This window comes from Oenanthe melanoleuca, chromosome 8 (assembly GCF_029582105.1).
Source record: "Oenanthe melanoleuca isolate GR-GAL-2019-014 chromosome 8, OMel1.0, whole genome shotgun sequence".
Lineage (NCBI taxonomy): Eukaryota > Metazoa > Chordata > Aves > Passeriformes > Muscicapidae > Oenanthe > Oenanthe melanoleuca.
In genome coordinates, this window is record NC_079342.1 from 19483386 (window position 1) to 19500636 (window position 17251).

The 17251-nt window shown below is 41.9% G+C and overlaps 1 protein-coding gene across 1 annotated transcript in view; it reads right to left on the reverse strand.

The window, feature by feature from the left end:
• The window catches only part of TRABD2B (TraB domain containing 2B), a 261638-nt gene that overhangs the window by 18027 nt on the left and 226360 nt on the right, over positions 1-17251 (reverse strand). The window contains exon 6 of the mRNA XM_056498084.1: positions 3643-3912. Within this exon, the coding sequence (XP_056354059.1) occupies positions 3643-3912 (270 nt within the window). The remainder of the gene's footprint in view (positions 1-3642; positions 3913-17251) is intronic.

Genomic DNA, 17251 nt, shown 5'->3' on the forward strand with positions numbered 1-17251 from the left:
CCTAGCTAACACAGTGTCAACAGGAACAATGACACTCTGTATGCCAAACTGCAGCCTTGCAGCCTGAGGGTTTTGCCTCCCTGCTACCCCAGCTCGATTTTGGCTATGGGAGATAGCCTGGGTTTGACTTTTGTCTAAGTTCAAACATCTCCCAAGGACAGACTTCAGATCTGCACATTTCTGCAAAATCAAGTAGTTGAAGAAAAAAAATCTCGCTACTTGAAATCTCCATTTAATTTTGATTCTTGACAAGCCATTTCAAACAGAAACTGCAGTCAGGCAGGACTTTTTCAGTTTGTTTAGATTTTGGGGGAAGGAGGCAGAAGGGAGAGGAAACCACACATTTCATCAGCATTTTTTATTTTTTAATAGCCTTCAGTGCAGCCGATTACCCAGGAGATCAGCAAATCTCAGCTCTGTCAAAGACAGAGAGGAGACAGAGGAGAAGCTTTCTCATCCTCCACAGCAGTACTAACCCTCCAACACACAAATCTAAACACTGTCCACCCAACTCAAATGGTGGGGGTGCCAACTCAAATGCCTCAGCTGTTAAGACAGAACAAAAAGAAAAGGACAATCTCCAAGGTATAACTGAAAGTAAATACTAATAATGATGTGTGGCATTAAATGATGACTCATTTTTCACGAGGCCAGTTCAGATTGTAGCCATAACCTTGGATCAGACCCGAATGACTGTGAGAGCTGAAGTCTTAGTGGAACCATTAATTATGGATTTCCTGGCATTTCTAGGTTGGAGTCAGGTCTTTGATGTTCCTTTAAGATTGTTCTCCTGTGTTCATTTCCTTTGTTTCTGTGTTGGTAGCTTAAGAAAACACCCCAAGATTTCCATGGAAGTGTATGAAATCGGCTAGAAATACACAGTCCATAAAAGCCCTGCAATTCATGGCTCATAAAGTCCTCTAATCCATGGTCAATAAAGCTTTGGAAAAGAGCTGTATGAACCACAGTCATTTCACAGTTCAATGAGGTTCATACAGGAATCAATAACCTGGTTTAAATTTGCCTGGATTTGTCCTCCACCTGTATATTTCTCTTTGACTTTTCAGGTTGAAAGGCAGCTCCAAGAGCTGAATTCTGGGGACCTCGCATGGAAACAATGAGCTTTATGCAGCTTTCCCCTGAAAGCCACAACAAAGACCTAAATCCCTCTACTTTGTCTCAAAGGTGAACAATTCAAGTTTCAGGTGACAACTGGTGAGTCAGTTGGAAGAACTGCCATTTGGAAATATGGGACCATAGCTCAAGTTAATACTAAATACAGAGACCAAAGTCCATACAGAACACAGGGGACTCCAACTGAAGCATATGCAAATGCACAATGGATTTTTGGGACAGGCTAGAGTGAGAACTACCTAGTACACCAATTACCCTTCAAAAATGAGTGCTGAGTCTCACTGCTGAAACATTATTGAGGCAACACAAAGAAGTTCACGTTTCTCTCCTGCACAGGTAACACTCTATTGCCTGTATGATCAGCCACACTGCTTGTTTCCTCCCAAAAATTATCACCATACAAGGTCTGGTCACAGACACACATTTCTGCTCTTTTCTTGCCAATCAGAAAGAAACCAGTTGGAGAGAACTCACTGTTTATTGCTTTGTGCAGGGTCCAGCTTGCAATTAATGCTGATGAAACCCAACTGCCAAAAGCACAATATGCAGCAGCTGGTTTATGAAAGTTGAGACCCCATCCAATTTATGGGAAACCAGAGCTGGTTGTGAGTCTCTGATTTAGTAAATTTCTATTTTTTTTGTGTTTTGTATTTTTTTGTTTTGCTTTGTTTCCAGGAAAACACCAGAAGTTACTCCAGAACTGTAGAAGCACTAAAACCATCTGAAAGCACTAAGGCAGGCTTCCCTTCTTCCAGCCTTTCCTCATTTCTAGGCCTGTGATCTCCCACTATTATCTCCCTGGGATCTTTCAGCAAGGCAGGCAACACACAGTGTCTGGTTCATCAGCAGCGTGGTGGGAGCGGAAACTCGTGTTTCCTCAGCCCAATCTCCACCCTTGTGAAATGGAAATAGAGGGATAAAAGGCTTTGATTCAGATGAAATCTTACAGGAGCACAGAGCAAATAATTTAACTCTAACCTTAGGAACAACCTCTTAAATACCTTTTCTAGGAACATTTAATAAAACCAGCAAAAGGTGCAAAAATCCCTAAGCACCACTATAAGCTCCCAACTGCACATTTCCACTGCCAATATCCAATACCCTTTCTGGATAGATGGGATAGGGGTAGGAGGATTGTGCCCAAGTGCCTGGCTCCCACCAGATCTATTTAAGGATCTCAGGAGGAGCTGGACTACAACCCCTGTGAAATGTTGGAACATTGGACACCACAAGTCAGCAGCCCCCAGGCAGAAGGACAGAAAAGTCCCTTGTACTTGAGACAATCATCTATGGTGAGCTAAATGACACTTAGTTCATGCTTAAACATCCTCTGTGTAGGGAATCCAACCACTGAACACACTTTGAAAAGAAAATACATTAATCCTTCTTACAAGGCTGGCACTGACCTCAGAAACAGACTTATTACATTAAGATTAATATGCACCACCTTAATAGTAACCCTTACATCATGCAGCCTGAGAAAACAATAAACTACAAAAAAATGAGGTAACTGCTCCATTAAAAAGAATGAATGAAAATAATAGTAATAGTAATAAAAATCTGAAAACACAAATATGTGGAACTTTTTTTCTTAGCAATAGGAGAAACCTCTGAGAGACTTGCAAGGAATTTAGGTGCTATGAAAATGGGAATACGTAATGCTCAAAGACAATTATTATATATGTAGGTGACCAGTCAGTTCCCAACATATTACTTAGTTCCTTCTACTTGTTAGAAGATCAATAAACATTGTGGCTGTTTATCTGCCCATGACTTGGCCTGGATAAAGGCACTAAGAGCTTTAGAGGTGGGAGAATAAATTGCCCAGGAATCCTAAAAGCACACACTGAGAAGCCCTGGTCAAACATGAAGGCTCTTATTCAAACACTGAATGGGAGTTTTTAACCTCAGACCAAGATTGGAATAGCCACGGAAAAGTGCCTACCTCCATTCTCTTCACATAGAGGATTTAGTTAAGTACTTCATTTTGCTTTAGTTTGCTATTTTCAATGCAGTCTGAGATGTTAAAACATTTCAGCCCCACAACACAGTTAAGAAGGTTGAAAGTCACATTTGTCAGAATCTTAAAAACTCTTAGGAATATTCTGTCTGGTTGGAAAATAGGCAAGACTTTGGGCTGAAAACTGCTGTTACAGATAAGAAAATAATCATTGGAAGAAAAAGGACAAGCACAGAGTGTTTTCTATTGTTGTTTTTTTTTTCCCTGTTTTTTAATCTGACAAGTCATTGTTTCTGTATATTTAAAATATTTTAAGCATTAAAGTTTTTTTTTCCTCTTTACTTTATGATCAAACATGCCTATAACCATGCCTGTTTTCCTCCCAGCTCTTCATTAGGCTACAAAAACATCATCTCACTCCCTGTGTCTCCCAGTTAGCCTTTGCCCAACCCTTCCTATGATCTAGACAACAAGAGCTGGGATGTGCAAAGAGCATGGAGTTAGGAGGCAGCAGGAGGAGGACAGGGAGCACAGCAGCCATGACTCACCTGTCCTCTATCCGAACCCAGAGGTCATTGAACTGCCTCTGGCGATGGTGCTTGTGCTGCTTCTTGTGCCATTTCTTCTGCCTGCCAAACTCCTCCAGCTGGCTGATGCTGTCAGGCAACAGGAGGTGAGGAGACAGGCTGTCCTCTTCCTCCATCTGCTGTGGCTTCAGGGAAGGAGATGCCAGTGGCACCTGCTCAGAAAGCTGGACAGGGGGCAGGGCTGTCACCGAGGGTCCCTCCAAGGCTGGGCTTGTCTTTGTCGTCCTTGAACTGCAAAACACAACGTAGAAATATGAGTAAAGGAGGAAGGGTGCCCAAACCAAGGTGAAAGCAGAAGATTGCACTGCTTGGTGGGTGCCCCTGGCTGCTGAGAAGCTGCACAAGGCTTTTGCTCTAGGGCAGCGAGTAAAGATAGCATTGGCATTTCCTAGGAAACTTTTGAGTAAGCACTTAAACAAAAAACGGGGAAATGCCAACAGATACTCTATTGCTGTTTTCTGGCATTTTAATGACTTCTTAGAGGCCTTAGAGTCTGTGGAAGGGGTCAATGTTGCCACCCCTGTTGTGCTGAAGGCTGAATGACAAAACTTTCTCCAAGCTGGGAAATTATCCTATTTGAGGAAAAAAGATTCCTGAACAGAAGCCAATCTTAAATTAACGAGACAGCTCAAGATATCTCATTATCTTTTTATTTTTTATCCCAACTTTGCATTTGCTTTTGTAGAAAGCAAGTCATTGTTTTAACTGCAACAAGAATTATGTCTCCTCATCCAGTCAGGATTGGGGACAAGGAAGCCTAGGCTGATGACAGAAACATGGAAGCTTAGCAGGTGGGATGGGATATGTGAGACCTGAACTCCAGAAGAAAAAAGGGGTAAATGACCTGTCCAAAGCCACCTTGAAACAATTCTGCCAGAGCTCTTTAATCCTATCAGAAGTGTTATCACTGGAATGATGCAGAAAAAGACCTTTTATTTTCATCTTCTAGAGTTTCACTGATTTTAGAAGAAAGTCAATATAAACTCTCTCCTTTGGTATGTAGCCATGTGAACTCTTTGTGAGCTAAGATAGCTGAAACAAAAATCTAATAAACCAGGATTGACATGAAGTTATTTTTCCCCCCTAACTTCAGCAGAAGTTCATATTGAGTCTTAATTGCAAGAAATTTTCCTGTCCCTGGGATGGGCAAATGAGTTGTACATACAGAAAATGGGAGAGAATTAATAGGCAATATGAAGCTGTGGTCTGCAAAACTATTTCTATTACATGGATGCTATGACTTTTATGACAGAAACAATTAAAGCCACGTGAAAGATTTTGCCTCCTGAGTGAAACCAGTAAGACATTTTAATGAAAAAGTAATAAAAAATCCTAAACTTCATTGGTGACAATGTACAAAATGTGCCGCAAGTGAAACCACATGTTTCATTTATGGAACATTTTGTTCCCTTCCAAAAGAGTCACATCTACTACTAATGGAAGCTTTTTTTCTTTTTGACTTTCTTGAAGTCTGTTACAACACCAGTCTTGATGGCCACCTCTATTTCCACTGCATTGTGTTTCATCCAAAAGTCCTTCCAATACCTACTGATAATTAATTATTGTTACCACAAGACTCATTGGCAGATACTACAGTAACTTTGTCACTTTTAACCAACATTCATGAAGTTCTTCAGAGATCATACAACAGATAGAGAAAAAAAGAAAGCTTTCTAAAACTAATTCTAAAATTCTTCAGGGTTGGTTTTATTAATAAAACACACAAGAAAATCCCCTTTTTTTTCTTCTTTTCCCCAGCATTCAGACTCCCAGTGAGTCCTTTCCAAACTCATTCACACTCACTCCATGCTCTATTTCATATCACAGATAGATCTGCTGGTTCCGAATTTTTTTCCCCCATTAAGATTTTCTTTCATGTTTCATGTTGAGGGCGAATTTTCCCCAGTGCAGCAATTTCCTTTGAGAGCTCTTGGTGCTCTCCAAAGCCATTAAGAATTCCTCAGCTGTGGCACAGGCTCTTGGCTGAAGCAAAGCCACTCCAAACTCATGTAAATGAAGAGGTGCTCACAGGGCTGCACTGGTGGGGTCTCTCAGGCCACATTGGAGAGTTCTTAGTTTTTATCCAACCATGATGGTGGATCAGTGAAGTACCAACATCCAAATGCAGCTGTTTAGCAGCTTGGAGGAACACAGTGTGAAGCTGGACAGGAGAGTTTAGTCAGTAGGAAGTTCCTGGACCAAGCACCTACAGACACCACTGGGGGCTGAGAGGGCAGCAGAGACCAGTGGTGGCAGGAAGCCACTGGAACAGAGCTGTAGCCAAAATTTCTGCTTCCACTGACTTCCTTCTCCATGCCTCATGCTCTGATCAGTCACTAACTCCCTGAGATGCTGCAGGCAGGAGCAGCCCCCATGTGCCAGCTCAAGGCTGGGGCTGCCCTTTGGTTCCCTGAATGGTCTCAGGGATATCTGAACATGCACTTTCCCCCTTTTAACACCTACTATTTTCTTACACGTGTTTACCTTGCTCTGAGCTGCCCGTAAACTGGAACCAGTAGAGAGGTGTTTTTATGGCTTGAGATTTTACAAACCACTTAAGACGACTAGCAGCTCCCTTCTTATTAAAATTAATGACTTTGGGCATCAAAATCCCAGTGGTGGCTTTGAAAGTTTCTGGCTTAATTGTTTCCACTACCATCTCATGAGCCACAGGTTGTAAACTTGATATTTCAGAACATTCTTTGGGAAGAGAATAAATAAACACTGGAGAAATGTTAAAATGCTGTAACCTAAAGAGGGTTATAAACTAACCACCAGCATGTTAGAGTCGAGTCAGGGGGAACAGATCCACTGTGGCAACTGCATATTACATTTGGTTGATATTTGTTCCATTACGCCTGCACTAATATTTTTTTAATTATTAGTAACTGTTAATAATTTCACCAAGACCTAAGAGGGATTTTTGAAAGCTGTATGTTGATGCATGCTTGCTCCTTTAAAAGAAGAGAAAGTTTAGTTTTAAACTGATTTAATAAACCAGCTGCAATAATTATACTGTATTAGATATAAAAATAATAATTACAATAAAAATAAATGACAAACATTATAAAAATACAATTAATTAATTATCAACCTGGTTCCTTTCAAATATGACTGTCATCCTACAGACATTCTATGAGAAGGAAAATCAAAACAGAATAAGGGTACTTCATCCAAATATATTGCAAGAATATTTAAAGATGTTAATCTTTAAATTAGTGTAAAAAAGTTTCCTTTAGTGTAAGAAAGATTTCCTATGAGATGATAATTTCCCCATTGATTTCAGTAAAAAATTTAATTCATACAAAAGGCTCGAATTTATTAATATTCTGGATATTTTCCCCTAAGAAATGAAGGCAAACCCTGCCATCTGCAATCAGATACCTGGACAATCGATCTCTGCATTACGTGAAGCTTTACTGTTAAATTCAACTGCTCATTTCATGGACTATTTCGTGCCTTTCCCCTTTCTTAGTCTCTGTGCACTCTGTTAGCACAGCTGCACTGTATGAAACCATGGGGATATAATGGACTTTTTTTTCCATTCCTTCACTACTGCTGAGACAGCTTTTCAAGATACATAGTTATTTTTAAAGTCAGGGAAAAAGCAAGGCTAGTTTTCAGTTTGTGAGGCCACAGCGTCTTTTCTGAAGAAAGAGTGAGAAAGTACCACCCAAATATCTTGGTCCACACAAAGATCTCAGAGATTTTTTCATGAATAACTTGATACAATTCCAGGCTTAGAGGTTCCACCCATTTTTAAATGTATCATTCCCACACAGGGTGGTCTTGGAGAAATGAAAATTATTTCAGGCCCTTAGGTGGGTTTTTCTCATCTCTGACCTTAATTTCCTTCCCTGAGATGCAAAACAAGTTCTCCAAAACAACCAAGTCCAAATAAGAAAACTTTGGAGTCTCAAGGAATATCCTATGTGGCTTGGTCCTAAGGTACAGAGAACAGTGAAAACAGGAAAACATTTATTCCTGTTAGTTCTTGAAAATGCTTAATCCACAGACAAAGACCTCTGTGGTTTTCTTTCACTTCTGGTGAAATCTGCCATCCTTTTCTAATTCTTTTCAAGAATTAAAAGAACAAAAACAAAACATGCAAGTTGTTTGGACTGAGCTGGATGCGCCATTAGGCTGTCTCAGCATTTATCTCTCTGCCTTGTGGTCTGCAGTGTCACTCTGTGCTGGCACTGACCACTGAAAACTGACTCATCGCGGGGATTTGTTAGGGCTATTGAGTGGATCTGCTCAGAAAAATGACAGTGACACCATGATGCCCTGCAATATATTATTTTTATAATTCCCAGGCTTAAAACTGCACAGGTCAGGCAGGGCAGACCCCAGAAATGCCTCTACACTGATTTGCCAGAGTAACACCAGCAAGGTTTGGACTGAGTCCCATCAAAGCTCCCCATGGGCTTCCATGGCCAGGGAGGGACTTGCCCTTGCTGTATGCCTTTGCTGATGATACACATCTTCCAGACAACGCAATCATCCATCTAATTCTTTTCAGCAATCCTGTGGTAACATCTCTGTTCCCTCAGATATGTGCAGAATCTCCAGAAACCCCAGCCTGCCAATTTGTTATTTGCATCCTGAACTCTGCAGCAGGAGCAATGGAAAAGCTTTGCTCAGGACACTGCCATGCTTTGCAGGGGCTTCCAAGCACAGCAACATCACTGAGGTTTTGTTGCTTCAGTTCTCAGAAGTGTCAGGCAAGGGGAGATTTTGTTTCATCAGGAGAGAGGCTGCGGTGCTAGCAAGGAATGTGTGATGTGGCAGCTCCGTCCTCGTGCCACCGCTGCGGGGATGCAGCCGGCCGAGGGCCAGGCAGCCAGTTCAAAGTGTTTTATTGCTGATGGATTCTCATAAATTCCATTTGGGGTGTCTTTGTGAAGGCAGGAATTCGTCAGCCCCTCGCACGCACCCTCGCCCAGGCCTGGAGACATCTGCTCCTGGCTCTGCTTTCCCTGCAGCTCTCTGACACAGCCATGCACACCACAAGATGGGCACCACAATGTCCTGTCCCACCAGCGGTTTGGCTTTTTTTCCCCTCTTCCACGCCAGGATGAAGCTCAGACATTGAAAGCTCTTGGGAGAGAAGCAAACAAAAGAACAGAACAGCAGGCAGAAATCCCAACCCAGCCCAGCACAGCTTATAGGGCCCCTTTCCAGTGATGGGAATGTGGATTGAGAGCACAGACTCAAAAAACCAGGTGACACCATGGACACAATGCTCTCCAAGATGAAAAGCATAAATATATTTTACTGCAAAAGAGAGTAACTGCAAAGCAGTGATCAGAGTTAGATTCTCCCCATATTTAAACTTTATCTGAGCTGCTCCAGGCTAAGTTCTGTAAATTACTCAGGATGTATTTGGGCTCAAGAGACAGCAAAAGAGAAATCCCTGATTACTCCTGTGAAATCCCTGATTATTCGCTCACCTGATCAGCTTAATTATAACGAGGTTATTTTATTTAGGATGTAGTTGCCTAAGGCCTGTACACTAAAGTTAAAACTTCTTAACAGAATTTTGGAAACAAAGTTGTTTTTTCATTTTTTTGCACCATAGTCAACTACATCTCATGAGCACTTAAATTAGGTTAAGTAGCTAAATTAGATTACAGTCCACCCCAAACTTGGATGGTATCTCTGTGCTCTGAATCCACGTCAGACAATTTCTCTGGGAAGAATCACTGTTGCTCAAGAACTGTAACCTTAGTTTGAAAGTGAATTTAGCCCTCAGCACACATACATATATAACTCTGCATAAATGAAATGAAAAGTTTGTGATATCAAGATATTCACATGGGCCGTAATGTTTTCCTTCCCACTTTGAGAAACTACAAAGTAAGAGGAACAAGTAAAACTTCTGTTATCTATTCTGTTTCATTAGAAATGGAGCTGGTCTAAGGCACAGGAGAAGAAATGCAAGCTTTCTGCCTTGAGAGGCTGAATTTGCTGAAAAAAGAGAGGGCAGCTGTAACATTTGTAACGTGTCATTTCCACATTTTCATGTGAATTCTTTCAGAAAAACTCAAAATGTTTCATTTCAGCATTTTCTGAACAAAGCTTCTAATTTTTTTTAGTTGTCTGTTTTCAAAGACTTACATGCTACAAAGTGCCCTTTTTTGTTCAGAAATTGATCTCAATTAAAAAGAAAAACCCAACTAATACATAAAACTGACAAAACCCAACAAAACTCAATTCCTGCCTTCAAAAGCATCCTCAAAATGTTCCATTTCAAATTGCTCTGAACTTATTTTCCCTTCTCGATTTTTTGGTTCAGTTATTGAACTCAATAATCCTTTGTTTATGAATCTTTCATGAAAACTCTGAGAGCTGCACACTCCAGCCCCAGAGGATGGGCTGTGCCCTCACAGGAAGGATGGGTTGACCCTCCAGTCTTGTTTCCATTTTCCACATAAATAGCAAATAAGAACCTTCTCTGCTCATGGTGCACAAACCTCACCTCAGGCTCTACTCTCTAAATCTCCACAGCCAATTTATTACCAACTTAAGAATTTAGTGCTAAACTATTTCTGCCTGGGTAGTTCAGCTTAAGCAAAATATTCACCATATAGAAACCTTTGGTGCCTTGATGTCTTATGGAGCTTAAAGCTCCTTGGATAGAATCCCTAGCCCATAGGTCTGGATGGGTTTTTTTCCTGCTCAGACATCCTGGTTCAACATAGGAGCACAGAGATGCAGCTGTTCTGGGACACTGGAAGTCTCCTGCACAGAGGAGAGAGAGGTCTTTACATTCAAATTACAGCTCTGTATGTCCATGCAGCACCCCAATGCCTGCTACACAAAGTTAACTAAAATGTTTTATTGTCTTATAATAAACTTTTGCAACGATTTTAAGAAGTTGACTGACAAAATCCAAACCAAACTGGCTGCTTGATTTTATTCCACAGTAGAATTACAGCTAATATAAACTGTTTGTACCTTGCTCATGTACAATCCAAATTGAGTTCTGCTTCTAGATTGTTTCCACTGGGAATTAGTTTCCCTTCTTTGCTGGATCCTCCAGAGAGAACATCTATCTGCAAAAGTCCATATTCTCTATAATATCTTAAAAATAAAAACTGTCTCCAGAGACACAGCAGAGCAAGGCACCAAATGCTTAGCTTGAGAGACTACAACATTTTCACTGACTCCAGACTGAAACTAAAGGCAGATATTCACTGTTTGCCTGGTGCTGTTTCTTGCACTTCCCTCTGATGCTCTGGAAGTTGAGTCCTGGCTGAAGTGAGGTATTGGGTGGATCACAGATCTGTGCAAGCAAGCAACTTGAGTTCCTGAAGTACCTTGTTCAGTCAAGGCTTTTACAACTGCAAGACACAGATAACGTGGGTTCACAAAGCTGCTATCACCAGAAGGAGAGACACAGACCACTTAAATCCGGCTTAAGTGTGGAACCAAAGAGCCACAAGATGACCATGTCTGCAAGAGACTCCACATTTCTGTGATATTAAATCCACTTTCCTTCTCTGTAGCCAACACTGCAAAACATCTGATCTGCTCAGCCACTCATGGCTGCTGGGCTAAAAAAAGGAACACAGAGACACTCTGACTTTCTCCAAAATATTGTTAGAGCCCATTGGCCTTGCCCATATCACAGTGCCTGAGTGTTTCCAAGAAAAGAACAAGACTGTTGTCAGAGCCCCTATTCAGGCAACACTCCAGCCTGTCTGTGGGCATTTTCACTGCACATGAATGGACAGAGCCCTCAAAACGTGATGAAGGCAGAAGAGTCCTCCCTCCAAACCCCACTTGCTTTAATGTCTAATGCTGTTCTGTCAACTCTAATGCTAATGGACTTCACATACTGTCTCTCTGTGTAACAGCCTCATGTCACAGAGGGTTCCCTCTCTGTATCAAGTCATGCTGATGAAACTGCTTGTATCAAATGCTCATTTCTGTCTGACAAAGCCATCCTTCACTAAAATTCTTCATTAACAAAGCATGCACATTGCTGCTGAAACCTAAAGGAAGAAAAGAAGGTTTTACATTCTCTTTTTGAGTTTGCTAATTGAAACTTATGAGACCAGACCTTGAATATCTAGGAGGCATGTGAGGCCATAGCAGAGACTGATTTTTAATGAACTCAGGCAAATCTCACTGTCTAGTTATCAAGAAGGGGCTCCTGGTCTTCCTTCCTTAAAACAGAAAAACTTGCACTGACCCCAGAAAATATCTCTCCTTCACTGAAACGTCTATGATTATTATTTTTATGGGTGCACTTAATAATCCAATAATTAAATTATGCATTATCATTAATTTTATTGGAACACTTAAGAATCCCAGAACTAGATTATGCATTCATTAAAGAGCTCCATTTCAGCATGCTGACAGGTAAAGGGTGTGAGACAATGACAAACAGTACAAAGGTGACAATCCCTGCAGCCTCCTTCCCTAAATCTGTTGGAGACCTCATTGCACAGGAGCTCTAGGGGCTCACCCACCTCCATTATATGAGCATATCTGTTTATTTGTTTGCCTTGAAATGCTTTATCTAATTGCCAGTTGTCTGAGAGGGTATCACAGCTGAGTATTTGTGGCTATGGAAAAACACGAATATAACAAGTGTAACAGATGTCAGAGACTCCTCAGAATTATGCCTGGCCTCTGGCACAGGTTCCAGCAGTCATGTTAGCTTCTTATCACTGCACAAAGCTGAACACTGAGAGTGCCCAAACTAGGACTTCTCATGAGGTGGTGCAGTAATGCAGCTCCAGCTGCAGGGAACTCAGTGCTGTTGAAATGATGGCCACTTGAGATGATTTAATTTAAACTGCAGGACAACTCATCTTGCTCTCTTTCTACAATGAGAGTGAGTGCTTGGGGCTGCCCCACAACCCTGTAAATTCTGAACAGAAGGGGAGGCTACTCTGTCCCTCTGGTGCCTTCCTTTTCTAGTAAGAATTCATCTGACAGCCAGTCAGAACTGAATTATCCCAAGGAGCACACAGATCAAAAAAGAGTTTATGTTCTTATTTAGGTGAAAATAAGCATGATGGAGTCAGGCTTTATGAGGAGAGGTTCATCCCTTTTCTATACAGCTCAAATTAGGGAATCTATAGGACTACTAGACCTCATCAGGTCTGTTTTTCAGACTGACCAGGGCTTCCTGGAAAGGCAGGAGAGGTAAAGAAGGAGGCAAGTGCAACAGTGCACCCCAGTAATGAAACAAAATCAGTCTTCAACTCCATCACTTCATTTAAACCACTTCTGGTTGCCTGTGGATTTCATTTGATGCCTTTCTCTGACATGAGTGGGAATTGCTGACCATTTAGCAATGACTGCAATCAGTATGAATGCTTGAATACATAGAAATTGCCCTAAATTCATGGCTGCATTTGTGAAACAAACAAACGAAACCCTTGTTACCTCTGCTTTTTTCAAGTCTATGTCCTTTCTCCTTAAGGGAAATGTTTCTAAAATTGCCTCAGTGATTTAAAACCTCAGTGCCTGCTAAATGTCAACAGAAGCTGCAATTCCCACCTTAATCTACATACAAATCTGATACAAGTGCAAAATTACCATTTAACATTAGCAAGAAACCCCATGCCTCTAGGGAAGAAAGATGATTCCTTTGTCACAAACTCAAAGCAAGGTTTATTTTGACAAAATGGTGGCAAAAAGTGAATTTGTATGTACTGCAGTCACTGACTGTAGATCAACAAGTGGAACCACAAGCTGCTCCTGGGAAAAGGTCTTCAGCCTAGGAGACACCATGGAGGAAGGATGGAGGCACCCACAGAACCAAAGTGGAGTCAGAGGTGAGGACACAATGAGGTCCTTCAGACTGGCACCTGCCAGGACAAGAGAAGCAGAGGGAGAGCCACCACTGACCTGGACCAAACCACCACCACTGTGACTCCACTGTTACCACTGTTGGTTATCAGCATTGCCAATTTCAAAAATCTTTTTCTCTCCAAAGTTCATGGAGGGACTTCTGGATCTTCCTTGTGATGGAATATGATGCCTTGGCTCTGTGGGTATTAGGAATAATTCCTTAAAATGACTTAAAATGCCACAAATGCAGACAATGTTACAACCTAAACCCACTGCAGCAGCAGAGATTTACTGCTCTCTTTGGAGATTCACAGAATTGTTTAGGTTGGAAAAGACCTTTAAGATCTTGGAGTCCAACTGTTAACCCAGCACAGCAATATTCACCATGTCCCCAGGTGCCACATGTAAACGCCCTTTAAATCCCTTTAGTGATGGTGACTCCACCACTTCCCTGGGCAGCCTGTTCCAATGTGTGGCAACCCTTTCTGTGAAGAAATTTTTCCTAATATCCAATCTTAACCTCCCTGGCACAACTTGAGGTCCTTTCTTGTTCTCCTACTGCTTGCTATTGGGATGAAAGACCAACTCACACCTCAGTAAAACCCTTTTGTGTAGCTTTAGAAGGCGATAAGGTCTCCCTTGAGCCTCCTGTTCTCTGGGCCAAACAATGCCAGCCAGTTTATTTCTAGCAATGTTTTCTTTCCCTTTCAGAAATCAGGAGCAGACAATACCACAAAAGTATTTGAGATCCATGTGAACCTTGTTTATCCACTGTGGATTGGGATTTACATTCCAGGGGTATAAATGAACCCAGAGACGCAAAGATGTGGGCGCAGAACGTTATTGAACCCTTGAAGATTATCCCAGTCTCACTCAATAACAGAATCTTTCCTTAATGACTCTGGCATGGATATGAACTACAGCCTTTAACAGAGCTCAATGCCAACAGAAACCAGCAACTCTGCCGAGGCTCTATCGTTCTTCAGCGGAGGGGGAAAGTGTTTATCTGGGAAGCATTTCACATCACAGACAATAGGAAACTGTTCAGCTTTCCACAAATAGGCTGGTGTGCAGCTCCCAAGCACTCTCCAAGGAAAACTTTGGAACACTGGCCATGCCTTTCCAGCGGGGATTTCATGTAAAGTAGGTAATGCCCTACATCCTTCATCCTGATTTATTCCCGCTTCATCCACCTTTCACTGCACTCACTTCAAACACAGCAGAGGCTCACCTCTGAACGTGCACTTTGATCACTGGGGACTCCAGATTGGTATCAGCCCTTCAGACACAAACAGGGATGTGCTGTCCTGACAGAGGAATTTCTGGGATTGCCTTCATTTTTGCAAGAGTAATTTGGAAATATGAAGCTGGGGTCATATGACAGGAGATGCAAATCTAGTTGCCAGACAGGGCACTGGGTACTAAAGCACTTGGTGCTTGTCTATGATTTTGCTGCTGAAGTGCTACAGCTTAGCAGGAAAATGTTATTACTCCTGAGTTGACTGGAAGTCAATGGAGAAAGACTTCAGTGTGCTCTTTCCCACAAGTGAGAGAACCAAATTGGGTCTCTACCTCTGCAAGCCGCCACCAGCAGAGAGGGGCACTGTGGAATTGTGAACTGCTCTGATGTCCCATGCAGCAGTAGGAACAGGAAATATCCCAAATCTACTCCTTCTGTCTACTCTGGCTCCCAGTAGAACCAAATGTTTTCTTGATGAAGTGACAAAAGTTATTATGAACATGGTGCGTGTAAATTTACACTTAATTCTTGATGCTGATGAAAAATCTTGTACTACATTGAGGCTACATGAGGCAGACAGATGGGTACAGCCAGGTCCACAGTGGCCATGAGGGGGTGAATCCCCCAGGTGCTTCTCCTGACCAACAAGAGCCTCTGACAGTGGCAGAAGATCCAGTTTCACAAGCAGAACAACTGCATTATGTGTAGCTGCCTGCCTAAGCAAGAGGTCAGTGAGGAGACCCAGAAAGTTCAGCTTTTACCAGGCACTCCCTGTGCCCCAAACTTCCTAAATTTGCACCTCACCTATGAATCCCCAAACTGGATTACTGTAGTGGTGTGTTCTTAGCAATCACAATTGCAAGAAACTGTCTTTATTCAGGAAGTTCTTCCACCCTATCACTTGACAGCCACTGTACCTATATCCATCCACAGCATCTGATCCATTTTTCCTCCCTCCTGTTTCTGTTCACAGGTCCATTTTTCATTATTCCTGGAATGTAGAGCATTTGGGAGTATAGATGGGAAACCAAAATCTTTCAACACCCACTAATAGAAATTTGTTTTATTAATTAACTTTGTGGGAACAAAAAAAAAAAAAAAAAAGAGCTGATCCTCTGTTCTGAAATCATGAATCACTGTGGAAGAGAAAACATGTCCTCTGAGGCACCTGAGGCCACTTCAGACAGAATGAGTGACTGAGCTGCTTCCTTGGAAAGTCCTGACTCATCAAACACAGCAGTTTAATCCCCAGGAAATGGGAAACACATTGGCATGATGTTCACTCGCATGGAGCATGAGGTCCAGAGAAGGGTGAGACTCCAAAGATTCTGGAGATCAGTTTAGCTTGTGGAAGGACTTTAAAACCTAAATGCCTCTCTGAAGTATATCTGATCTGGATCTGGGTACTGTATTCCCAACACATGATTTCCTTGATGAATTAAACTCTACAAACTGTACAGATTGCATATGAATTTACTTTGACTTCTCATAAAAATGATTCAGTGATCATGACACAAAAATGCATTCTGGCTCCTAAGGTATTTACTGTGACAAGTGCTTCATAAATTCACCATCCTTAATTTACTGTTACAAGAACTTACTCTTCTTGGCATTCCTGCTCCTTCTACTAGCACCTAACTAGGAGGAGGGGCTGATGTACATGGATCTCAGCCTGACCCTTCACCATGCTCTCCTAAAGGGACACACACACAGAACCAAACCAAGTTGTGGCCAGCATGAAGTCACCTGGCTTGGCTGAGATACTGTGAGTTGTTAAAAGTGAGATTATTTTTGCACCAAAATGGGCAAGAAATGCTACAGAATCACACCCCATAAGTACATTAGAGTGACTTTCTACTTGTTGGGGCAATTCATAAAGGTTTCAGTAAATTTCACAGCTTGCCACAAAAAGATCCACCCACAGGAGTCATTTGGTCATGCCACCAGCCACATGAGAGCATTCTGGAGGGCTTTTAACTACATTTAAACTCCAAAGAATGTCCTTACTAACACCTGATCACACATAAAAGAGTATTTCTCAGTAAAATTCACTGTAGAACACTGTATCCTTGACTGTTTAGGACTATTACTGAAGGAACTTTAGGTAAAATTGTCAGTGAGAAAAGTCACTGACTTCCTTTCTTCCTGATCCATTTTTAGGAACCTGTGCATTGTAAAGAGCTCCCTGAAAGCTAAATTACCCCACTCATGCTGAATCAAGCAGCTCTATTGATTGCAGCACAGTCACAGAGCTCTTGCTGAAGGAAAACAAGTCAGCCCTGGATGTGGAAAAGCTCTCTGTCCTGATGTGTGAGGTCTCTTTGCCTGACAACGTGACAGTGAAGGTAAGGGCAGTCGGCACTGCAAAGGCAGAGTGACAGCAAACAGAGCACAAACTTCCTCAGATAAACAACGTCTTTCCAAGCACACCACAGCACTTGATACCTTTGTGCCCCTCGAGCTGTTACAAAGTGCAGCTGCACTTCAGCCCAGATTGATATCACCAGGGTGGAGGCC